The sequence below is a fragment of the Cynocephalus volans genome, chromosome 10, assembly GCF_027409185.1.
Source record: "Cynocephalus volans isolate mCynVol1 chromosome 10, mCynVol1.pri, whole genome shotgun sequence".
NCBI classification, from domain to species: Eukaryota; Metazoa; Chordata; class Mammalia; order Dermoptera; family Cynocephalidae; genus Cynocephalus; species Cynocephalus volans.
In genome coordinates this window covers 75,022,157-75,048,480 of record NC_084469.1, presented here as the reverse complement: position 1 = coordinate 75,048,480, position 26,324 = coordinate 75,022,157, and the positions used below count along the sequence as shown (strand labels likewise).

Sequence of the window (26,324 nt, the reverse complement as noted above, 5' to 3'; positions counted from 1 at the left end):
GAGTGCTCTCCAAGTGCTATCCCATTTAAACTCCTGACAAACCTATGAAGTAGGAACTGTTATTCCCATTTTACCCTTGAGCAACTCAAGACACAGAAATGTTAAGTATCTTGCTAGTAACTTGCCACATTACTAGTAAGTGGCAGAGTCACACTGTAAACTGAAAGAAAGTGAGCCGAGAAGCCAGGTACTGTTCAAGCTTTATTAAAGAAAGAAATCTGCCGGGTTGTGCTCAGAGTGGCAGGCAGCCCAGGACTGCCCTGAAAATGGGGGACAGCACTAGGCATGGGGGTGGTAGAGCTTATATTCGTATGTTGGTGCCAAGAGCCGGGTGATGTAATTCCGGGGTGGGGATTGAGTTAGGTCATGGGAATGGAGAGTTCTGCACATGTGGAAACACCGAAAGTTTCATTTTCTCTGAAACCATGAAGCTTCTGGTAAAAGAGAACGGGGGAGGGGAGGGGAGGAGGTAGACGGCACCATTTTGTACTTGGGCTTGTCTAAGATGGTGCTGGTTATGTTGCAGATCTTTTATAAACCCACCCAGCATGACTTCAGTCATTGGATAAAAGCGTCCTGACTATCTGTCGTGTGCAGGGTATTGTGATAGGCACTTCTGATACATCGGTGAATAAAAACAACGATCCCTGCTCTCACGTGCTTAAATTCCAACAGGAGACAGACAACAGTAAGCATTATAAATAAGTAATTGTTTACTTTGTTAGAAGGTGTTAAATGCTATGAAAAAAGGAAAGCTAGAGCAAAGTAAAAAGAATCAGGAGTTCTGGGGTGAGGGTTGAGGTGTGTGTTGCAATTTTTACTGGGATGATCATGGTGGGCTTCACAGAGAATGTAAGATTTGAGCAAAGACTTAGAAGCAAAGAAGAGAGCAAGTCGCATGGACATCTGCGGGCGAAGAATCACAGGCAAAGGGAACACAGACAAAATAATTTCAGGTTGTGAGAATTAACAAAGGGTCATAGGGGAATAAAGGTGGGGGTAAGGGGAATCCTTGGAGTGACACACCTATGTGACATGTTCCTCAGAGGTCATGGAGGCTGAGAACTGAAGGATGAGGGGCCTGGCCATGTGAAGAATGGGCAGTAAGGTGTTTCAGAAGGATGCTGTGGCTGGCACACCCCTCAATATCCTGGCTACCCTTGGGGAAGGAGGGAGGTTGCTATCCCAGCTCTGAAGCCTCAATACCAAGGAAATCTGAGAAGCCTGAGGGGTAATGGAAGGGAGGTGGTTTGGGCTGAGTGTATCCTAGGCACTGAAGTTCCCAGATATAGAAGCCCCGAGGGCTAGGGGCAGTTCAGGGCCTAGTCCAGGGTACCCTTAGGCAAAATGAAAACAAAGAAAGAAAGAAACAGACAAAAACTGGTGCTGGAGCTGTGAGATCTGAAATTACCACCGATGCTGTGAAGCAACTTGAGTTTCGGGTTAAATGCTGTATCATGAGATATTAGAGGAGACCCCCTGTTCCTCTCACTCCTCTATACCCTACTCATCTTCCTCCTCCCCCTCCCCACATTTTCGTTCTTCACCTTTACTGAGATTTAGACTCATGGACCAACTGTAGGTGCCAAGGCAAGACATCCCCTTCAACTCCCTGAAGGTTCTCTGAAAAATCATCTAACAGAGATTAATATGAAGAAAAGGCATAAGAAATTTTATCATATAGTTTTACGTGACACAGGAGCCTTCAGAATGAAGACCCAAAGATATAGGGAAAACTACATTTTTATGCTTAGGTTCTATGAGGCAGACACAGCTGTGTAATGTGATTGGACAAGAAATGCTAATAATAATAATAATAATAATAATCTAATGCTATTAGTCTGAGTGGGGAAACCCAGCAAGGCCTGTTTGTTCAGATTCTTCTTGGTCTCTGCCATGGATTGAATGTCCCCCTAAAACTTATTGAAGCTTGACCCCCATTGTAACACTGTTAACAGGGTGTGAAATCCAATTATGGTATTTAAAGGTGGAGCCTTTAAGAGGTGATTAGATTGTGAGGACTCTGCCCATTGATCCATTCATGGGCTAATGGGCATCATAATTTTGATGGCTTTATAAGGAAGGCGATTGAGGTTAGCTCACTTGCTCATGCCATTTTCTCTCTCTCGCAATATTATACCCTGAGTTGCTGTAGAAGGCCCTCACCAGATGCGTTCCTTGGACCTGTAACTTGCCAGCTTCCAAACTTTAAGAAATAGATTTCATTTTTTTTATAAATTAACCAGTTTCAGGTATTTTGTTATAAGCAACAGAAATGGACTAATACAGTTTCTCAGTGTAGCATTCTTTCCTCCAGGATATGGAGCAGGACCCTTCCTAAAATGGGTTTATGACCTACGATTAGACAAGGTAGGTCAGAAAATTTCTTTATGGCCAGCTCTAGGACAGAATAGCAGCGGGGGGTGAAGGGGATGGGGGAGTGGGGATTAGAGTATATCTATGACCCTCCTTGGAGAAGAGGAATTCTAATCTCTGTGCCTTGTCTCAGGAGAGAATGAGGCTGAGAGACGGGAAGGCAGGAGAAGGTCAGAGAAAAACTTTGCTTTGGCAGCTGCTTCTGAGGCCTTCACCCTGGGGTCCTCAACACAATATACGTCAGGCCTGCAAGGAAAGGCCTGGAGAAACCAGCTAGCTCAATCCCTCAATTGAGGCCATTTAGAAGTCCCTGGACAGCTAACATTTTGGGGTTTCCAACCAACATTTTAAAAGTATTGTCCAGCTCAGATTTAAGACAGAGGCTCAGCTTTGCACCGGGGACAGTTGAGTGGTGCCTAGTCTCTCCTCTGAGTCCCAGTATCCCCCTCTCAGCAAAACCAAAGCCTGGCGGCTCACCAGACTTGCCTTTCTCTGGAGGTGGCCTCTGGACAACCTGCACAGAGGGAGGGATGTGGTTCCAAGGGGGTGTCTCTTTAAAAGAAGTGGAAGTTGGGGTAAGAGCAGTGTTCAAGCCCTTTGGGGGGGCTTGTGGAGGAAATTCCACTCCGGGGGAGGCAATGGGTGTTCCAACCAAGCACAGGATGCCAACCCCTTTCAGACACTTGATTGCAGGAACTCTGGCATTATCTTCTTTTTGATTCTCTCTCTCTAGGCAAGCCTTGTCCTGTGAAGCCCAAGACAACTATGTGAAAGGAGCTTGTACCACACGCTGGAAAAGTGAGGCCTCCTGGTGGGAGTCACCATGTGACTGCCATGTCTGAAAAGCCACCGTTACCAAGGCTTTCTTCTACTTCCATAGCCCTTGACCAACTGTCTCATGCTTTTCCTTTGCTCCTCTGCTTCCTGGGGACCAAGTGAGGACACTGAGACTTCCTCCAAGGACATGAACTGTCCAGCACAAGAGGATACACTTCAGTGAAGCCTCTGACTCTCAATCCAGTGCTCCATTTTTGGCCTTGGTCTACAGCTGCCAGCCCTCTCCCTGCCCAGAGTCGTGTGTTAAAAATTCTCATCTCAGGGTGAATTTCTTTGTTTTGCTCCAGTGTGACTGGTTCTTTGTCTAACACCTACTCTAGCCCTGCCTTCATTTGGGGGCCGTCTTAAGGCTCAGCTCCACCTACTCCAAAACACAGCCTCTTCTGTGAAAGCTTTGGCAAGCAAGGCAGAGTTTCCAAAAGTCTCCAAGAGATGGAGGAGACAATTGCACCACACATCACACAATAACACTTTTTAAAATTCCCTTTACGGAGTTTCTCTCCTACCTCTCGTCCCTTCATCTCTCCCTCCCCCAAACCTGGTGGTCCCAAAGGCTCCTGGATGGCCCTGTCTTTTGAAGAGCAATGATCGCTCTCATCACTCTCCATGGCCCAGGTCTCCTCCTCACATGCACTGTGGTGCTCAGCCACAAATGATCCTCCTTGGCAGCAGCCCTTGGAAGGCAGGAGAGGGGGTAAATAACAAAGAGTTCATGTCCCTGTCCCAGCATCACCCTTGGGATGTGATGTCAGAACTTCAGCAACAAGGGCTGGTCGGTGGCTCCCTCGGGAGAGTGCGATGCTGATAATACCAAGGCCATGGGTTCGGATCCTTTAAAAAAAAAAAAAAGAAAGAAAGAACTTTAGCAACAAGTTGAGGAAATAGAGGACTTACTGCCCTAGAGCTGGGTCTGGGTTTCAACTTTGGGCATAAGTTAACAGTTCCCCCCGCCCTCTTGAAGGGAGCAAATGTAATTTATTTATTTTCTCAACCCTAATAAATTCTGAGCTGAGACACTCCCCTGAAAATAAAAGTCAGATTAACAAGAGAAAGTCGAAAATTTTTATTTTTATTTCATGCTGTACCTGAAGTTGGAGGTAGGGTCCAGGGGGCCGGACAGTCGGCCTCAACCTGCCCGTTCTTCTAACCAGGTTCTTGACTCTGCCACAGAAAAGAATTCAAGGGCAGAGTCATAGTAGAAAGTGAGAACAGATTTAATATAACAGATAAGAAATACAGATTGCACAGAGAGCACGGCATAGCTCCAGAGACTGAGCAGGGCCCACACCAAGTTTAACACAAAAGTAAGTTCAGTACAGACATCAAGTCTAACACAAAAGAAAGAAAAACATACTTATGGTTTAGTACAAAGTGCAGGCTGGCTCAGGAGAATGAGCAGCTGCCTGCTGAAAGTAAATTTGATACAACGTAAAGCATACACACCTCAGCAAGAGAAATACACATCACCTCCAGGAAAGTGAGCAACAGCCCCACCTCTGCCTGGGATTTGGCTTTTATAGCTTATCTAATGAATATTCAGTTAGGGGGTGGTTCCCAAGTATATGCACCAGGCATATTCAAGAATATTCTGTGTTCTCTATTGAGCATGCCCAGCCAAAGGCCAGCCCCTTGTGGTCTCATTTTTCCCATGTTGGTGCTAAAAGTAGGTCTAAGTGGCTACAGTTACATTCCTCCAGGGTAGAGCTCAGAGGAGGGGTCCTGAAACCTCAGTTCAAAAGTATCTCTCTTGGGCGGACCAGTGGTGCACTTGGGAGAGTGCGGCGCTGGCGGCAGTGCTCCTACCGCGGGTTCGGATCCTATATAAGGATGGCCGGTGCGCTCACTGGCTGAGTGCGGTGCGGCGGTCACAGAAAGACAAAAAAAAAAAAAAAGAAGAAGTATCTCTCTCTTCCCACAATGGCTTAGGGGTTTTGCTTAAATAGTATTTTAACAAAGAGCCATAGATCTTAGAAGGGACAGATTAAAGAAGAGAGCAGTTTTAGGCTTCCAAAGGACGGGAAACTGTGGGAAGGTAAATTTATGGGAAAGATGAAGTCTGCTCCTAGATTCTCTTAGTTCTGCTTGATGCCAGCCTCTGAGCTGGTAAGCGCTCAGAGCCATCTCCACTAAAGACAGAATTTACGTCTGTCTCCAGGTGGAAAAGCGGGGGTGGGGGGAGAGAGGTGGAAAGATCTTTTGGCTTTGTGAAGACATCAGGCAAGCAAAGGGAGAGGCAGAGAAAAGAGCAGAGAGGCCCCCTGAACTCTAACCACTTTTAGCTCAACAATCCTGGATAGTTTAGAGCGGAGTATTTTGGTTTCCTTCATTCTCAAAGCAACTCAGACTTCTTTTCCTTTTATTTGCATCCAAGTCCCTTATATAAGCACTTATCAATCTTATTTTATCTAGGATCCCTTTTATAAATAAAAAATCTCACCACTCTCCCCCGATTATGATAGGCCCCCTCCCTATAGGTTCTCGATTTCTTTCTTTCTTTTTATTAAAGCATAATTGATTATACATGTTTTGGGAGTGCAGTATTGACTACCATTATTTGTGTGCAATATGTGATGATCAAATCCCCCATTGACCATTCCCCTAGGTACCGGAGTTCTGAGTTCTAGTCCCGGCTCGCCTCAGTTTCTTTCTGGGACCTAGGCGGGTCCCCTCCTCATTTTTCCTTATTTGTCTAATTCAGGGGTAGGAGTCAAGAAGCTGAGGGTGCTGGACAGGACGGAGGTGGAATGGAAGACGCCCCTTGCCGGTGCACGACGCGAGCGCAGTAGTCACCGCCGGGTTCATGCCAGGGGGCTCTTTCTGTCCCCAGCTCAGGACCCCATTTAGACGAAACTGGCGCCCTCGAGAAGTCCAGAATAAGGGGGATGAGAAGCAGGGAAGTGCTAGGAAATAGGCAAAGCACCTTCCACTCCCTTCACGTTCAGAGACGGCACGCGCGCGCTTCCCCCGGCCGCGCTGCAGCGGCGGGCGCGTCCCCCCGGTACCCACGGCGAGGGGTGGTGGCTGCGCGCGCACGGCGGGGAGTCGGCCGTGGCCACAGCGGCGGGGTGAGGTGGGGGACAGCTGCCGCAGTGCGTCGGAGCGGGTGCGCAGACGAAGAGAGCTGGCGCCCTGCGCAGGGGCTTTGCATGCGCGCCCCCGCCTGGAGTTATAAAACCCTTGCCACCCGCTGCCAGTAGCCAAGCCGTGCGTCCACTTGCCCGGAGAAGCCAATTCACTACCTCCAGCGGCTGCTGGACTCAACATGGACCCCGAGACCTGCCCCTGCCCTTCTGGTGAGCCCCCACCCCCGTCCTGCGGCACGGTGAGCCCGCTGACTTGCAAAGAATCCGGCGCCCTAAACCTTCGCTCAAGGACACTTGGGAGAAGGGCTCGTTGTTTCCCATTTTTAACGTCGTGAAGGGTGAACATGTCCATGTCGCGAAGAGCACAGAGATTTGGCACCCCACCTCTTCCTTTTAGGTGTAGGACCCCCGAGTTTTAGCACATTAACCGTTCCTCTCTCTCTAGGTGGTTCCTGCACCTGCGCTGACTCCTGCAAGTGCGAGGGATGCAAATGCACCTCCTGCAAGAAGAGTGAGTGTATCCCCCTCCTACTAGCCCCCGCCGCTGCCCCCTTTGCTTTCCCGAGTCCGCGTCTGGTCACGAGGCATACAAAGAGACCTTTAGACCCCTTTTCCATTGCTTCTGACTCTTACTGGGACAGAACCACCTGCGCAGACGTTAAAATACAAGAGTCCGCGTCTCACCCAGAAATTGATACAGTAGGCATGGAGCGAGATGTTTTTGTAAATTCCCAGAAGATTCCAATGAGCAGCTGGTATTGAGAACTGCTACCCTGGTCCAGTCCCTCTAGCCCCACCCCTCAAAACCTCCAGCGCCCGAGGAAGCCATTAGTGAGGCTGGGGGTCAGCTCTGGAGTTCCGGCCCCTCTCAGGTTTTATGGATCCCCTCAATTTGACCTCTCTCACATCTCCCCAGCTTGCAGAAATGTAATATGCATGGGGGGTAGGAGAAAGGCTCCCTTCTTTCCTTGAGTGTATGACTGGGCATGGATCTTCTCCTGGACCCCCTACACTGGCACCATCGCTGCCCCTCCAAGTTTATCCTTCAAGGCCCCTTGCAAGGCCATTTACCCTGTGATGCTTTCTTCTGAAGGCCTAGCACTCCCCTAGCCTGGGCCTAACCCAGCCATCCCCAGGGACTCCCTGGCACACACAGAAGAGGCTAGTTACTGGTTATCTCCTTCCCGTGATAACCCAGCACGTAGCTGCCTCACCATTGATGCTGAATCAAACCAGCAGTGAGAGTAGGAAGGGGACAGCAACCAGCCTTGGCTGAAATAGGATGACTCCCCAGACATCCAGCACCCTTCCCTCTCTCCCCTCCCCTTTGATGGGGACAGATGTGTGTGTGTGTGGTGGGGGAGCATCAGGTTAGGTGCCTCCCATTTTATCTGCAGGCTGCTGCTCCTGCTGCCCTGCAGAGTGCGAGAAATGCACCAAGGACTGTGTGTGCAAAGGTGGAGAGGGGGCCGAAGCCAAGGCAGAGAAGTGCAGCTGCTGCCAGTGAGGACGTGTCCCTCCGTGTGGAACCTGTGTAAATAGTGCTGGTTGGCCCAATGCCACTTCTGCCCGTGGGGAGCTGTGACTCCTTTCCCTGTTTGGCCGATGGCAAGTGACAATAAATCCCATGAACAGCATGAGCCAAGGTCTGGTTTCTTCTTAAAGGGGGGAAGGATGTAGGGGATAGGGAGCCTACTGCAAGGGAACCACCCAGTTAAAAGTGAAATCATGAAACTTGGCCACCAGTTTCTTTGGGTCCAGGATGGTGTGTACACTCTCCCCTACCTTCAGAAGCCACTCGATCCTCCTGTTAAGTCAAGCTCGACTCGGGAAAGAGGGGAGATCAGACCCATTTAGGTTTGTCTCTCCAACTCCCAACTTCTGTTTCTTCTTCTGTACAATAGTGGGAGTTAAAAGCAGACCCCAGCCTCAAGGACCTGTGATTTCTGGAATTTTCTAGTTGCTCCTGCAAAACTGCTCGTTTTGAGTCATTGGAGGAGAGTCCAGGAGGCCCAAGGGCTTGTCTTGGCAAACTGTCAGCTGCGTTTCCAAGGTCACCTCCCTGAATAGCCTGTCCCCCCAAAGCACATGGTTCAGCTTCCTCTCAAATCTTCTCACTTAGCAACTTGTCTCAAGCCCCTTCTTCAAGAGGAAGTAGGGTAGTAAGAGCTTTGATCTGTGATAGTTATGGTTCAATCCTTGATGAAAGAGAACACTCAGATCTATCTGGGTTGGCTGAGAAGAGAGAAATAGAATTCTGGGATACAAAAGTTTCCCAATAAGAGGATACAATGCTGTGAACATGTCAGTTTTCCCAAGTTAGATTTTTAGGACAGTCCATTCAAAAGCTCACCAGGATTTTTTTTTAAAAACCTAACAGGCTGAGTTCAGAAAAGGAGAGTGCAAGAAAAGCTAGTTTTGAAAAAGATCAGCAAAAGCTGCTTGCTCTAATCTGCTAGCACTACTTGTTCTGAAGCTCTGAAGTGGAGTAGGCTCAGGGATAGATCAATTGGACAGAGATGAGAATCCAAAAACAGACCCTGTGTAGCTTGAAGAGATGACCAATTGAATCAGTGGGGAAGGATATATTAGTCAGTACTGGAACAATTGGCTACTCCTTTGCATATCATATATAAATAAATTTCAATTGACTTAAACACCTAGGAGCACAATTTAAAACTATAAAAGAATTGCAAAGAGGGAAAATAGGAGAATGTTAATTATTTGGGGGGTAGAAATGACCCTTTAGATAAAGTCATAAATGAAAAGATTGATAAATTTGAGATTATCTTGTGCTAAATCCTTTTAAGTGCATTATCTTACTTAAGCCTTACAATTGTAGAACAGTATGCTTACTATACCCGTTTAACAGATGGGGCAATAGGGATTAGAGTAATTTGCATGAGGTCACACAGCTAGAATGTGGTAGAGTCAGGATTTGAACACAGGCAGTCCTGACTAAAGTCTAGGTCCTTAAACTTAACCATGCATTGTTTTCTCGCTTCTGGCTTGCCTTGTGTTACAAAAAGTATCAAAAACAAAGCTACATCACTTCATACCCATTAGGATGACTAGTATAAAAAAATAAAATAAAATGAAAATAGAAAATAAAAAGTGTTGGCCAGAATGTGGAGAAATTGGAACCCTTGTGCATTGCTGATGGGAATATAAAATGGAGCAGCCACTAAGGAAAACAGTATGGCAGTTCCTCAAAAGTATAAGAGAACTACCACATGATCCAGCAATTCCACTTCTGGGTATATCCAAAAGAATTAAAAGCAGGGTCTTGAGATACTTGTACACCCATGTTGATAGCTTCATGCAGCATTATTCATAATAGCCAAAAGCTGGAAGCAACCTAAGTATCCATTGACGGATGAATGGTATATTCGTACAATAGAATATTATTCAACCTTAAAAAGGAATGGCATTTTGACATGTTACAACATGGATGAACCTTGAGGACATTATGCTAAGTGAAGTCAGTCAGTCACAAAAAGACAAATACTGTGTGATTCCACTTATATGAGATACCTACAGTAGTCATATTCTGTCTACATAGAGACAAAGTAGAATGGAGGTTGCCAGGGTCTTGGGGGAGGGAGGAGTGGAAGTTAGTTGTTTAATGGGTATAGAATTTCAGTTTTGCAAGATGAAAGAGTTCTGGAAATGGATTGCACAACAATCTGAATGTACTTAACATTACTGAAATGTACACTTAAAAATCATTAAGATGGTAAATTTTATGGTATGTGTATTTTCTCACAATTTTAGAAGTAAAATAAAGAAAGCTGAATGACAATAAAAATGGTTGCTATATTGTGTGCTATGAACTAAAAGGTGTCTGTTCCCCACCAAATCCATGTTAAAACCATACAAACCCCCAATGTGGTTGTATTTTGAGATAGGGCCTAAAATGAGTTCATTAAGGTTAAATGTTACAGAGAGTATCATGGAATGGTTATATCATGGTTCGTTTTGCAACTCTTACAGAAAGATGGATAAACATTTAGGTGGCTTCTGCTTTTTTCAATATGCAGACGGCGATTCCTTCTTGTGCACCTGTCTCAGTGAGTTTCTCTGAGTTATAAAATGAGATGTGTAATTGCTGGAGCACAGGAAATAGCCCTTTTTACTTTTGATAGATCCTGCCAAACAGTCCTCCACTGAGGCTGTTCCAGTTTGCACTTTACCAGCAGTGTCTGAGAGTTTTCAGTGCTCCATTCCCTCATCAACCCTAGGTATTAATCTTGCATTTTTGCCAACCTGATGGGTGAAAAATGACATCTAGGGTTTTAAATTGCATCTTCCCTATTAGCAGTGAGGTTAGGCATCTTTCCATTGGTTTACTGGTCAGTTGGTTGTCATTTTCTGTGAACTGCTGGTTCATGTCCTTTGTTCTTTTTCCTATTCAGTTGTTTGTCATTTTCTTATTGATTTGTAGAAGCTCTTTATATATTTTGGCCATTGAGCCTTTGTCTTCCATTTGTGCTTCAGGAAGTTCTCAAAGTGTCAGGTCCACTAGTGTGGTATTCTTTTTTTTTTTTAACACCTTTATCAAGATATATTTTACATGCCATAAAATTCACCCATTTTGAGTGTACTATTTGATAATACTAGAAAATTTACAGAATTGTGCATCCATCACCATAGTCCAGTTTTAGGGCATTTCCATTATCCAAAAATTCCCTTTTGCCTGTTTGCAGTTAATCCCTGCTCCCACCCCTAGGCAACCAGTGACCTGCTTTCTGTTTCTATACTATTGTCTTCTCTAAACATTTCACATGAATGGAATCATACAATGTGTCGTCTTTTGCATCTGGCTTATTTCACTTAGCATAATGATTCTGAGATTCATTCTGTGTTGTTTCATGTATTAGTAATTCATTCTTTTTTTAAATTGCTGCGTAGTATTTGGATACACTATGTTTTGTTTATCCATTCACCAACTGATGGACATTTGAGTTGCTCCATATTGGCTATTTTGAATGATAGCTGTGTTCATAAATGGCTGTGAACCTTTGTGCGTGGGTCTTTGGGTGGACATATATTTTTATTTCTCTTGGTTAGATATCTAGGAGTGGAATTGCTGATTCATATGGCAACTCTATGTATAATTTTTGAAGAAATTGCCACATTGCTTTCCAAAGTTGCTGTACCATTTTATATTTCCACCAGCAATGCAAAAGGTTTCTAATTTCTCCACATCATCACCAACACTTTCTGTTGTCTCTTTTTTATTATAGCCATTCTAGTAAGTGTGAACTGATATCTCATTGTATTTTTTCTTTTTTTAACATGTTGATCAAATTAATATTATAAGCATATTCATTATTATAAATCGTAATTATTCTTTATGCCCCTTACCCAATCTCTCTCCAAATCCCCCTCCCTGCCCTCTCCCACCTCTAGTAACCATAGATTATTCTCTCCTTCCGAAAGATCAACATATTATTGTGCTTTCTTTCTTTTGTTCTTTCTTTCTCTCTTTCTTTCCTCCTTTCTCTCTCTTTCTCTTTCCTTTCTTAATACCCAATTATGAGTGAGGATATGCGGTATTTCTCTTTCTGTGTCAGGCTTATTTTATCATTGTGGTTTTAATTTGCATTTCCCTAATGACTAATGATGTTGAGCGTCTTTTCATGTTCTTATCAGCCATTCATGCATTTTCAAATATTTTGCTCCTTTTCGCCCTTTTTTTCTTGTGCTGAAATATACACAATATAAAATTTATCTTTTTTTTTGCAGGCTGGCCAGTACATAAATTAATCATTTTTAAGTATACAGTGCAGTGGTATGAAGTATGTTTGCATTGTTGTGGACCATCACCACCATCTACATCCAGGACTTTTCCATCTCACAAAACTGAAACTCTGTCCCCATCAAACACTTAATTCCCCATTCCCCTCTCCTTCAGCCCCTGGCACTACCATTCTGCTTTCAGTGTCTATGAATTCGACTGCTCTAGGTACTTCATATAAAGGAATCATACTGTGTTTGTCCTTTTTTGTCTAGCTTATTTCATTTAGCATAATGTCTTTAAGGTTCATCCATGTTGTAGCATGTGTTAGAATTTCATCTCATTTTTAAGGCTGAATAAATTTTCCACTGTATGTATATACCATATTTTGTTTATCCATTCATTCATCAATGAACATTTAGGTTGTTTCCATCTTTTGCCTATTATAAGTAATACTGCTATGAACATTGATATCCAAATATCTGTTTGAGTCCCTGCTTTCAATTCTTTTGTATATGTATTTTTGCCTATTTTTAAATTATTTGTCGATTATTTGTCCTATTATTGTACTGCAAGAGTTCTTTACATATTTTGAATACCAGTTCTTTATCAGAGGTATGCTTTGTAAATATTTTCTCCTAGTCTGTGGCTTGTCTTCTCATTTTCTTAATGGTGTCTTTGAAGCACAAGAATTTTTAATTTTTTTTAATTTTTTTTTTTTTTTTTTTGAAGATGACTGGTAAGGGGATCTTAACCCTTGACTTGATGTTGTCAGCACCACACTCTCCCAAGTGAGCTAACCAGCCATCCCTATATAGGGATCCGAACCCTAGGCCTTGGTGTTATCAGCACCACACTCTCCCAAGTGAGCCATGGGCTGGACCAAGAATTTTTAATTTTGAGGAAGTCCAATTTATCAATTTTTTCTTTAATGTATTGTGCTTATGGTATCAGATCTAAGAACTCTTTGCCCAACTTAGGATCACAAATATTTTCTCTTTTGTCTTCGCTTTAGATGTTTTGTGGTTTTAGCCCTTAAATTTAAGTCTATGATCCATTTTAATTTATTTTTTGTGTATGGTGTGAGGTAAAGTTCTAATTTTTTTTTTTGCATATGGATATCTAGTTGTCTCAATACTATTTGTTGAAAAATCTACCCTTTCTGTATTGAATTGTCTAGACACCTTTGTCAAAAATCATTTGACCATACATGTGATAATTTCAAGACTTTCAGTTCTGTTCCATTGACCTAAATGCCTATCCTTGCACCAATACCATACAGTCTCGATTATTGTGTCTTTATGACAACTTTTGAAATTGGATATTAAGTCCTCCAACTTTATTCTTTTTCTTTATTTTCTATTTCTTTATTGTTTCCTATCAGTTAGCCTTTTAATGAATGACTTTTTCTGTCTTTCCATGGGATTTTGAATAGGCATATACATAACCTCTGAGTCTGTCATCTCAACCCAGCCCTCTAAACCATTTCTTTGCAAAAATATTTATGGATGTCTAAAAGTCACCATGCCCTGTGGTGGTCACTGGGAATACATAAAAAGAGGTGGTCGCTGCCCTTCAAGGAGCTTACAGACTGGTCGTGAAGGTAAGACCACTGCAGGAACATTCTGAGTGGAAATCCTGATACTTCAGAGCTGGAAGAAACTTACAGACCATCGAGGCTTTCCTCAGGGAGGGAGGGGATGTACAAGCCGAAGCTCTGATGACTTTAAGAAGGGAGAGAAGAGGAGGCATTTGAAATGGGCTTTGGTATATGTAAGGCAGGGGGAGCAAATACCTGGAATGTGTGTTTGGAGAAGGGTGTGGGATGGCAGGGCCTGACCCAAGGGCAGAAGTGCAGGGCTTTGAGACAGGTAAGACAGAGAAGGGAAGTTGAAGCCAGATGGAGGAGGAGGGGGTGATACAACCAGAGTGTAGCTTCTCCCTGAATGCAGGCTTTCAAAAGCTGGCTCTCCACAAGGCAGGCCTTGCCCTTCAAGGAGCCTCCTTCCTGGCTGCTGGCAGGATTCCCTTTTTTCCATTCCTCTGCATTATTTAGCACCCACCATGAGCTAGGCGCTGTGCCAGGTGCCAGAGATGAGACAGAGAGCACAACAGACACAGCCCACAGCCTCGTGGAGAGACAAAGGTTAAACAAAGAACCACACACAGCACCAGCTGCCCAGAGAGACCACGTAGCAGTGGCTAAGCTCACAAGCTCTGGAGCTTGACTGTCTGCTTTGGTCCTTTACTAGAGTGACTTTTGGCAATATCATTTAACCTTTCTGAGCCTCAGTTTCTCATTCCATAAAACGTAGATAATAATGGTCACTCTCTTACAGGGCTGTCAGAAGGTTTGAGTTCACACATGTTAATCATTTAGCACCTGCCACAGGATGTGGGCTATATAAGTGTTAGCTGCTTTAGTAGTAGTGACTGTGATTGTAATAATGCTACAGAGAAGCGATGTGTTTGCTGGTAACAGAGGGACTCAGCCTTTAAACTGGAACCCAACAGATGGAGTGGTGGCAAGAACATTCTAGACAAAGGGAGCAGCATGTGCAAAGAACCTGAAGTCACACAATATACTATTGCCTTTGTCCCCAGGGTAGCCAGGATTTGAAGTCGCCAGTGATCCAGCCTCTGGTGTTCATGCCTTTGTGTAATCCCCTCCCCTTGAGTGTGGGCTGGACCCAGTGACTTGCTTCTGACAAGTAGAATACTGCAAATATAATGGGGTGTCACTTCCATGATGAGGTTACAAAAAATGGTGACTTCTTAATTTAAAAAAACTGGGAAAAAAAAAAAGGGAGGAAGCTATCTTCCAAATAATTTGGAAAAGGGAGAAATTTCTATCTTGTGGAACAATGTAAAAGTACTGGGAGAAGAAAAGATTTACAAAGAGGGTTTCTTCAGGGCTGGCCCCGTGGCTCACTTGGGAGAGTGTGATGCTGACAACACCAAGTCAAGGGTTAAGATCCCCTTACTGGTCATCTTTAAAAAAAAAAAAAGAGGGTTTCTTCTATATAAAAACAATCTTCTAGAATCAGAAACTTCATCTGGGTTGATGATAAGTTGGCAATGGTATAACTCTTCTGATGTTTTAAAATGAAAAGCTTCCTTTCCATCCCAGTCCCCATATGGCAGGGGAGAGGTGGGGAACGTATCCTGCCCTGGGTTGCTAACATATTACTATTTGGGGCCACGAGATTGAGATCCCATAGCTTGGTCACCTTTTGAATAAATTCAGTATCATTACCTTTCATTAAGAATGAATGAATCAAAGACTGTGACTTCTGTCTTGCTCACTCTTTTTTGCTGGCACTCTCTCTGGCCCTCTTACTTGCTCACTGTCATGTTATGAGATGCTCTGTGGAGAGGCCCATAAGACAAGGAGCTGAGGGGGGCCTCAGTGTGATAGGACACAAGGAACCAAACTCTGCCAACAACCACATGAGGAAGCTTGGAAGCTGATCCTGTCCCAGTTGACCATTGAGATGACTGCAGCACTAGCCCACACCTTGATTGCTATCTGTCAGATCCCCTGAGCCAGAGGGCCCAGCTACACCTTGCCTGATTCCTGACCTACAGAAACTATGAGATAATACATGTGTGTGGTCTTAAGCTGCTAAGTTTTGGGGTAGTTTGTTATGCAGCAATGGATATGAATATACCTCCAAAATGAAGGCAGGGTCAATAGAAGGAGGAAGAACTAAGATTGGACAGATAGTACCTGTGATGGGAACCACAGAATCACAGAATCTCTCGGGGAGGAAGGGCCCTAACCTCTTCCTATCCCCCTATCTCATGCTGGAGTCTGCGGCCTCTGCTTCTATAGCTGTGGTAACAGAGAACTATCTCCCAAGGCTGGCCTCTTCCACTCCTGACCAGCTATAATTACAAGAAAGAGCTTTCTCACCTGGAACAGAATCTTTATCTGTTTAATCCCACCCTTTGTCCTGGTTCTGCCCTTAGGACCACAGACAGCCGGCCTAATTTCCTCTTTTCAGCAGGGCATAAACACATAGGTGTGTGTTCGAATCCAACTCTGCCCTCAGTGGGATCACATAACTCTTCAGTGTAAAACGGAGATCATAACAGCATCTGCTTTATAGGGCTGTGTTGAGGTTTAAGTGAGATAAATCCATATGGTCCTTAGCACAAGTCCTGGTGCATAGTAGCTGCTCAATATCATTCCCCACTACTGCTGTGGCAGATTAGAGATACCTGCAAATTCCTTGACTCCTCCCATGGAGACATGGGGTTTTTCTCTCCTCTCCTTGAATCTGGGCAGGCTCTGAGACTGCTTGACCAATAGAATGTGGTATAAGTGACCTGTGCCAGTTTTAGGGCCCAGGACTTCAGAGACTCACAGTTACCCCTCCTGTCTTTTTGGGACTTTCACCTTTGGAGCCCTGAGCCACCATATAAGCAGCCTAATTACGCTGAGGCCACCCTGCTGATGAGGCCATATGTGGAGCTCTGGTCAACAGTTCTAGCTGAGCCCAGCCTTCCAGCCAGCCTTGCCAAAGTGCCAGACATATGGCTGAGCCATCTTATATCCTCCAGACCAGCCCATCCACCATCTGAATACCACCAAGTGACCTCAGTCAATGATACATGAAACAAAATAAATCACCTAAATGAACCCTGCTTGAATGCCTGACTCACAAAACCAGGCAAGATAATAAAATGGTTGTTGTTTTAAGTTGCTAAGTTTGGGGTAATTTTTTGCACAGCTATAGATAATTAGAGCAACCACTGTCAAATATTTGAAGTTAACTCTTCTAGATTGCCCACCCCTCTCAGCTGTTGCTTACATGGTAGGGTTTTGAGTCTTAAGACTATAGTGATCTGGACAACAAGAGACACAGCCCTCCGGGTGGTCTACCCAACTGTGCCAGTTAGGACTCTATCCAGAATGATTTAAGCAAAAAAGGAAATTATTGGCTCACAGTGGCTTCAGGCATGGCTGGATCCAGGTGCTCCAATGATGTTGTCAGTCTCCATTTCCTTTGTGATGACTTTATTTTCAGGCTCTTCTCATGGAGACAAAAGGCTTTAGTAACTCACCTTCACATCCTCTCAGGTTCAAGTCCACATGGAAAAAGTATCTGCCACTCTCCCAACATTCCCAGCCAAAGTTTCATTGATTCTCTTTGGTACATGGCTGTGTGGCCCCAAAGAGCCAATCACTGTTGCCAGGGAAGTGGAATGTCCTGGGAGCCCACAAGTGGGGGCCTACTCCATCAAAACCATATAGACTGAGAGTGGGGAAGGGTGATTCTCCAAAGGAAAACCAGGCATACCAGCACAGGGGATGAATGAATGAATGGCTGGGCAGCAGAACTATATATATCCACATCATCAGTTAAAAGGAAAGTGAAAAATCACCTCCCTCCTTCTAGCTGGCATACTTCTATTAATCAGGGCCACATCATCACCTCACATTGATGACTCACACCAGATATTCAGGAGGATGTTTTCCTTATTCAACGCTGCTTGGCTTCATCTCCCTCATCCCCTACCAAGTCAGGAATGCAAACATTTGAATATCCTCCCTCTCCACCTCTGTCTCAAGCACAGTGAGGCTTTTGGGACACAGAGATGAACAAGACCAGGCCTGTGACTCCCTCCACTTTCCCTGATTCATCATCCCTCCCTCCCCTCACAGAGTAAAAGTGAGTTAAGGGAGACAGCTTAGGCCCAACAGCAAATTTTACTGCCAACATGGCTGGCATAAACCCAGGGCTAGACTCAACACTTTTCAGTGCAAAACAAGCCCTATTGTCTCTTCACAGAGTTGGATTGTTTCCCCTGAGTGGATGGGGACCATCTGATTTATTAGATACCAGGGATTTGGTATATAATGTGTATACATATGTCAATAACAACAACAACAAAATCTGCCCACTGCCTGAAGAGCTTTCAGTCCACCGGGCTGCCAGACACTGTGAGATTTTCTGAGAACTTGGCTCTAACATCAGAGGATGTTTGGATATGACCCTTAAATTCTAGTACAATCTGATCATTTCACAGATGAATAAACTGAGGCTCAGAGGGGCCTTAGCACATAACTGCCCCAAGGTCGCTCAGCAAGTGAGTGGCAGTGACCATCAGAATTCAGTCCTTCTAACAGCTCGCTTCTCCCACTCTGCTTGATGTTTTTACTGGTTAGCACACAGTTTCCATCATGGTGAAAAACTGTTTACTTTCATTTTATAATTGGCTCTAATGCAAGATGGGAGCTGAGAAGGGAGGAACAGCCCAGGGGATTACCCCCATTAATTCATTTGACAAATGTGCCTACTGCAAACTTGACCCTGTGGTGGGGGCTGGAGACACGATTCCAGGGGAGGAAGGACAACTGCTCTTGCAGTTCTCATTGTCAGGCAGGAATGACAAGGGGCACAGACCTCAACCCAAGAATCGCATAAGTTCCCATATATGACAGACATGGAAAGTGCAGTACAGAAAAAGGACAAGATGTTTACCAGCACATTCCAGGGGCATCCACAGGCATGCGGGTCTGGGCAGGCTCCCCAGAGGAAGTGATGTTTGAGTTGAAGTAGACAGATACTTCCAGAGGTGCTTACAGAAAGCACTGCAAGGACAGCCTGTCCTCCTCCTGGCCACCACCTCACCAAATTCCGCTGCAGCAGCCAGCATTCACTAAGCCTGCCAGAAAGCTTCCAGTAACCGTTTCCTGACTCCTCGGATGACACACTTCGGGCATTCCAAAGCGAATGACGTAACACCGTTACACAGCGGCCGGACACGTGCAGGCGGGGAAACAGGATGTCCCTCCACAGAGAGGAATTTGGACACCGCCTCGGCTCTTCCCCTCAGCATCCACTGGGGAAGAAAGTACTTGTGACGGTTTCCCTTCCAAATGTTCCAGGGCAATGCCAACTTTCGTGCCGATTACTCCCTCCCCAGGCTGGAACACAACTTCCCCCTCCCTGCCTGGCACACACCTTCTCACTCTCTGGCCCAAGACGATGCAACACCTCTTCGGGGCTGGACTGGGTCTTCCTCTCCTCGCTCCCCCCACGCCCCAGCTCCCCCTCCATCACTTTTCCCTGTCCACCCACGGAACCGCCCCCATGAATATGAGCTTCCTGAACACAAGACTCGTGGCTTCTCGATCCTTATTCTTTCTTGTTGGTGATGTCTACTCTCCAATGACCTTCAGCACCTGCTGGGGCCTCTGATGTGAACCAGTAGGCTCTGCTACTCACTAGCTCTGTGACCTTGGGCAAGTTATTTAACCTGTCTGGGCCTCCGTTTCCTACTCTGTAAAATTAGAGTAATGAACAATCCTTACCTCAGATTGTCACAGGGTTAAATGAGATCTCGCACATAACACGCTTACTATGGTCCCTGTGGCACGCTAAAGCACTCAATGGACAATGGATACGTCATCAATAAACACTCCACGGGTTTAATAAGACGCTACACAATTGTAAAGCCCTGACTGGTACGGTTTTTTTGTAACCTGTCCACACTTTCAACTGACCCACTTTCACCCTCTCTCTAACCGCTCGGGTTCCAACACAGGACACGCGGCAGGCGAGCTGTGCACACGGCGCAGGGCGAGGGGCGGGGTGCTCCGCGCGCGGCCGCGGCACGCGCTGCCCTCCGGCTGCACCCAGCCCCTTCCGGGCCGAGGGGGCGGCTCCTGGGAACCGGTGCCCGGCGGCCCGTGTGCACAGCCCGCTGCGCTCGGCTCGGTGCGCACAGCCCGGAGTGCCGAGCGGAGCGCCGAGTGACTCAGCGCGGGGCGTGCGCAGGCGGCGCCCGGCCGAGGCAGGACTTTTGCACTCGCCCCGGCTCTTCGGCTACAAAAGCAGCCCGCAGCGCATTCCGCTGTACTACGCCTCCTCCAGGCCCTCGTGATTCTACGTACAGCTGTCTCCAGACTCCAGCCACCGCTTCAGCTCGCCATGGATCCCAACTGCTCCTGCGCCACCGGTAAGGGACCTGGTCCGGGGCTGGGGACTCCGGTTTACAGCGTGAGAAGCAATTTCTGACAACTTCATCACTTACTTTCAGAGTGCTCATTGCTAATTGCTCCTTCCCAACGCGTTTTGGTGTATCTTTCTCTCTATTCTAAGTTATTAGGAGCGCAGCCCCACTTTTTTTTTTTTTTTTTTTAAATCTATGGGAGATCTGATTTAAAGTCTTGCCCAAGTTCCCATGGGCTGGCTGCGTAACAGAGGGACTCGAACGCGTGCTACTAGCACGCAGTCCCACTTTCAGGTCTCCAGGGACCGTTCTCACCTCTGCCCTTCTCCTTGCAGGTGGCTCCTGCACCTGCGCCGGCTCCTGCAAGTGCAAAGACTGCAAATGCACGTCCTGCAAGAAGAGTGAGTGGAATCCTCTCTTCTTCTACCCCTTCACCGCCCCGTAACCCGTCCTCAGCCCTCTACATCATCCTGGGGGAATTTAAGCAGGCTGGGGATGCCCCATCCTCCTGGAATTGGTACCTCCGCAGTGATCCCTATCAGGTACGGCGGGAATCCTTATTCCCTTTATCCCTAGCGCTCATCTCTGTCGTCTCTTCCCCGTCCACAGGCTGCTGCTCCTGCTGTCCCGTAGGCTGTGCCAAGTGCGCCCAGGGCTGCGTCTGCAAAGGGGCATCAGATAAGTGCAGCTGCTGTGCTTGATGTGGGAGAGCCCTGCTCCCAGATGTAAATAGAGCGACATGGACAAACCTGGATTTTTTTTTTTTTTTTTTCTAGTACAAACCTGACCTGTTTGCTACATTCCTTTTTCTATGAAATATGTGAATAACAATAAAAGTTGTTGACTTGATTCTCACTCTGGCTTCCTTTGTGTGTGTTGGTTATAAGGGACTTGATGCCCATCAGGGCTGGAGAGGGATTAGGCTGAGACTCAGCGACCTGGGCTTTGGACTGAAATGTTAGCCCCTAAAAGTGCCTTTATTTTTTATTTTATTATTATTATTTTTTTAAAGATGACCGGTAAGGGGATCTTAACCCTTGACTTGGTGTTGTCAGCACCACGCTCAGCCAGTGAGCGAACCGGCCATCCGTATATGGGATCCGAACCCGGGGCCTTGGTGTTATCAGCACCGCACTCTCCCGAGTGAGCCACGGGCCGGCCCCCTAAAAGTGCCTTTAGACGAGCCAGGTCACCTCGCTGACCTTCCTCTTCTGCAAAATGGAAGAAGATTGTGCCAGATCATATTGGGGGGGGGCGATAGAGGATCCACTTTGTTCTCATGTCAAGTATTGGTGTCTGAGAAACTTCTCAATCCCTGCCCAACTTCAGTTCTTCATCAGATTTTAAGCTTAACAGTGACTTCGGGGTGTGGAATCCAACTCCCCAGTTGCTAGAATCTTACTCGGAGCTTCTCAAACACACTGTGATGAATGACTGGTCTTTATTTTCTATTGGTCACAGACCTAAACTTTAGTAAAATAAAATGAGTTAATAAAAAAGAAAAATCAAAAACAAAAGTATATGAAGAACAAAATAACATAGTGAAAAGAATAACAAACACTACATGTTTATTCTAGAGTGTGTATCACACACTGGAAACAGTTCCCAGACCAGGCCAGTGTGTGAACCACATGCCTTGAGGCCATGTGACTAGCCAGGTCATCCACATATGGGACCATCAGTTTTAGCTTAACCACTACCACTGAAGGGACAGTTGCTGACCCCTGAGAGCTCCTTGTGCCTTGGATCTGAATCTTTGGAAGTTCCTCCCAAGGTCAGCTGGATTTGGTACTCTTTCAAAATTCCAGCCCTTGGTTACTTTATACCAGAAAACTGACTAGGGATTTGGAGGGAATTGCCTGGCATTTTCCTGGCAAGGTGAATTTGTTCCAGTTGAAGCACTTGGTGTCTGCCAGTGCAGGGGTCAATGGCAGATTCTGCAGTTTGGAGGGTGTGGTGGTGTTTATTAGGAAGGAGTGAAGCCCTGAATGACTTGTAATTAATGCCAACGTTTAGTCCCCCTGGCTATTTGTTGAGGAAATGTTATTTGATGTTCATTCAAAGAGAAAGATGAGTCACCTGACCTAGGAATCATGACCATGCTTGCCTGAAGGTACCCTGTGTGAAGAATGGGTATTTCAGAAGGCAGCCTGGGACAACTACATGGGTTTTGATGTCAGATAGTCCTGGTTCACAGCCCTCTTCACCACTTACTGGCTGTGCAGCCTAAGCAAGTCACTAAACCTCTCTGAGCCTCCATTTCCTCATTTGTAGAAAGAAGGCTGTATCTGTGTGGGGGGGATTCTGTGAGATAGTGACCTGGCTCTTGGCTAGGGCTTAGTAAACCATGGCCATTATGATCATTCTGTCTACATGGACTTTCTTAGAGAGAGAATCCAGTCTCAACAAGTTCTTAAAGAAACATCTGTCTGGAAAGAATTACTCTGGGTTGGAGGGGAATTGGTGCCTTACTGATTGTGTACCAGGGGGAGTGTGGATGACTTCCCTTTAGGATAACCTGCTGCCCCAGTATTTGACAAACACAAAAGACTTCCCAATTTTTTATATCATTTGAACTTCACATGACCCAGTGAGAAAGTGAATGTTTGGGGACTGTAGTGATTGTATTATCTTCCAGAGTGGTTAAGCAACCTGCCCAAGGTCACACAGCTCAGAAATAAAGGTATGGGTGAATTTATGCTACAGTTGTCCTCCTACCCTGGCCACAGTCCTGATGTCACTAGAGACTAAATACTGCCTCTCACAGTTCAGAGCTAGAGGGGCTTTTGGTTAGTTACTCCAATTATGTCCCTGACTTGAGAAATGGTCTACTGAAGCCTGAAGAGGTCACCAGGCTATGCAGAGGAGCTGACTAGCTGGCTCAGTGGTCTTCCCACTGCTGCCTCTGTTCCAGATTTGTGTCCCCATCTTTCATGTGACATGGCGATATAGGGTGTGGGGAGGAAATGATACTACAGTCAGCCTGCATGAGTCCAAACCTCCACTCTGTCACTAATACCTGGGTGACATACTAACCTGTGGCTCAGTCTCTCCACTGTAAAAGGGGCATAATAAAAGGGGCTACATATAGGAAATAATGAGTTCATACATTTAAAGAACTTAGAATGACACCTGGCAAGTGGTGGGTGGTCTGTAATATTAGCTATTATTTTGTTTTCTTTATTCATAGCATAGAAGACATTTTTATCCCAGACAAATATGCTAGGACTGGCATGCCTAGCTGTGTGTCCTGTATTATCTTTATCAACTACCCGAGCAGGTGACCAGTAGTCCAGAGAGAGTCATTATACTTCCTCCAAAGTTGTGATCAGCGCTGGGGACATAAAACCATGAGCAAGACAGTCCGTGCCTTTACAGCACATACAGATGGATGCCTTTTTGTTCCCACCTACACCACTTTCTTACTCAACATTTTTGCTTTAAATGATTCATATTTTTACAAATATATTGGTATCACTCACAGTGCCCCTTAGAAACAAAACCAATGGGATGTATATAGGTAGACTTAGAAAGAGAGAAAGAAAGAGAAATTTATTTTAAAAAATTTGCTCATGTGATTGTGGGGACTGGCAGGTCGGAAATTTCTGACTGGCAGCCTTGCAATTCTGTCAGGAGTTGATGTTGTAGTCTTTAATCTGAAGGCAGTGTAAAGGTAGATTTCCTTTCTTTTTCAGAAACCTCAGTCTTTTCTCTTAAAGCCTTCAACTGGCTGGATGAGGCTCACCCCATCCAATTATGACGAGTAATCTGCTTTACTCAAAATCTGCTGATTTAAATGGTAATCACATCTAAAAAAATATCTTCACAGTAATATCTACACTGGTGTTTGAGCAAACAACTGGGTACTATATAGCATAGCCAAGTCGACCCATAAAACTAACCATCACCCATTTTCACCCAGTCCACCCATTGTCAACTTGGCACACATCTCCTTAAGCCACACTTAAGTCTGAATAAAGACAAATCAGGGTCATACTTCCACCTAAAATGACACAACTATCCTGTGTACAACTGAAAATATACTAACCCTTTACCCAGAAGAGGTTACAAAGTCGTTGGGTGATGTTGACTCTTTTCCTTGATAGCCTGTAACTTAAATACTGTGATATAAAGTTAGCGATACTTAAACACGATGATGTAAAGTTAACACACCCTCTGTTATATGATAAAGAGTTAACAGAAAGAAGAAAACAAAGATATTTTCCAAACACACATACACATATTTATTACAAAATAATGAAGAAATACTCCTAACAATGACTTTCCTCCTTTCCACTTCTGTAACTGGTTACATCATCATAGTGGTATTTATAACTTCCTTCTTCCACTACTTATTCGGTATTTCCTTGGCCCTCAGCAAGCCGTGGTTCTTTATCTGATGGAGGGAACCAAGCTTTTATTCCTGAAGGGTCTGGGACATTAGCAATCCTGCCTGAATTTGATTGTTAAAGTTTTCCATTGATTTCAATCATAGGACATGATGGTACTAAGAGACCCCCTACTGCATCGCCTGTATTTCATATATCCTCTTCCTTACCTCCATTGTGGAGTAGCGTCCAATTTCCACTTGGTAATCACAATCAATCACCCCAGACAGTATGGCAACTCCTTTCTTTGCCTGTTGATTCAAAGGCATGAGGAGCCCAGAGTGGCCTGGTAGCAGTCTTCACTTCCAGTCCAATGGAATCACTGGTGCATCTCCCAGTGAAAGCACTCCTTCCTTTGAAACTAAAACTTTGAGACCAACAGAGCATAAGGTAGTAGGGATAAGAAACAAAAATTTTGCTGTGTGTCACTAGGGGTAATAGTGAGTGGTGCTACTCCCATTTCCACCCCTTGATTCCTAAGGGTCTGTGCTTCCTTGGTTTACCTATAGAGGCCTGCCAAAGGCTACAGACAGCATCCCTACCTGCCACTGACACTTTAAGCACCATTGAATCTGTTGGGTAATATGGCCCAAGTGGCAGCACAGCTTGCAAGGCAGCCTGGGATTTGTTGAAGAGACTTTTCTTGTTCTGGGCCTCCACTCAAAATTATCAGCTTTTTAGATCACTCTGTGAATGGTCACCCACCCAAAAGAATATGTTGCCACGAAAATTCAAAGAGGCCACCAGGCATTGTCCTGCTTCTTTGGTTGTAGGAGGGGCCAGATGCAACAACTTCTCCTTCACCTTAGAAAGAATATCTCAACATGCCCCGCATCACTGGGATCCTAGAAATTTCAATGAGGTAGAAGTCCCCTGAGTTTCTGTCAGATTTTTTTCCCATCCTCTGACATGCAAATGTCTTTCCAATAAGTCTAGAGTAGTTGCTACTTTTTGCTCTCTAGATTCATTCAACATAATGTCATCATTTCCTGTATTCATTACATTGATAACATCATGCTGATCGACAGTGTGATGTCTTGTAGAAGGGAAAGTTTCCTGCAAACAAAATTATGACATAGAACTGGAGAATTGATATATTCCTGAGGTAGGTCAGTGAAGGTGTATTGCTGGCCCATATAGCTAAAAGCAAACTGTTTCTGGTAGTCTTTACTAACAAGTATTGAGAAAAAAATCAAAAACATTTTTTTCTGGTTGAGTGTACAACAATCCATGGTCATTCTCCAAGATCCATTTGTCATCTTCATGGGCAAAATAGGATAGTTGAATTGGGACGTGGTGGGAGTCACCACCCCTACATCTTTCAAGTCCTCGATGGTGGCACTAATCTCTGCCATCTTTCCAGAAATCCTGTATTGCCTTTCATTTATTATTTTCCTAGGTAGAAGAAGTATTTCTAGTGCTTCTATTTGGCCTTTCACACCGTATTAGCCCTCACTCCACAGATCAGGGAACCAATGTGGGGATTCTGCCAGTGGCTGAGTACATCTGTTCCAATTATGCGTTCTAGAACTAGGGAAATAACCATAGGATGGGTTCAGGGACCCATTGGACCCACTGAGATGGACCTGAGCTAAAACTCCACTGGTCACCTGACACGCATAAGTCCCTACTCTGACTGGTGGTACACAGTGACATTTTGTGTCTCCTAGAATTAGTGTCAGTTGATAGCCAGACCTGAAAGGTCTGATTATTTCCTTTTCCCCATTACACAGTTATCCTGGTAAAAGACCATAAATCTCAGGCCGGCCCGTGGCTCACTCGGTAGAGTGCGGTGCTGATAACACCAAGGCCATGGGTTCGGATCCTATATAGGGATGGCCGGTTTGCTCACTGGCTGAGCGTGGTGCTGACAACACCAAGCCAAGGGTTGAGATCCCCTTACCAGTCATCTTTAAAAAAAAAAAAAAAAAAAAA

The 26,324-nt window shown here is 45.2% G+C and overlaps 1 protein-coding gene and 1 long non-coding RNA gene across 2 annotated transcripts; one reads left to right on the top strand and one right to left on the bottom strand.

The window, feature by feature from the left end:
- Positions 1-188: 188 nt before the first annotated feature.
- LOC134389310 (uncharacterized) lies at positions 189-17,389 on the bottom strand. The gene is made up of 3 exons (XR_010024693.1): positions 17,107-17,389; positions 4,299-4,374; positions 189-4,044 (listed from the first exon to the last, which is right to left on the bottom strand). It is a non-coding gene; the product is annotated as an uncharacterized LOC134389310 (long non-coding RNA).
- Positions 17,390-19,197: 1,808 nt separating this feature from the next.
- LOC134389309 (metallothionein-2A) lies at positions 19,198-20,856 on the top strand. Its single transcript, XM_063112852.1, has 3 exons — positions 19,198-20,007; positions 20,337-20,402; positions 20,611-20,856. The coding sequence occupies exons 1-3, from the start codon at positions 19,980-19,982 to the stop codon at positions 20,700-20,702; spliced, it is 186 nt and encodes a 61-aa protein (XP_062968922.1). The 5' UTR covers positions 19,198-19,979; the 3' UTR covers positions 20,703-20,856.
- Positions 20,857-26,324: the final 5,468 nt, after the last annotated feature.

Bases quoted from the DNA above. Each gene is read 5' to 3' on its own strand.
- LOC134389309 (XM_063112852.1), top strand. From the start codon at position 19,980: ATGGATCCCAACTGCTCCTGCGCCACCG. The intron at 20,008-20,336 runs GTAAGGGACCTG...TTCTCCTTGCAG, and splicing joins CAACTGCTCCTGCGCCACCG to GTGGCTCCTGCACCTGCGCC. The intron at 20,403-20,610 runs GTGAGTGGAATC...CCCCGTCCACAG, and splicing joins ATGCACGTCCTGCAAGAAGA to GCTGCTGCTCCTGCTGTCCC.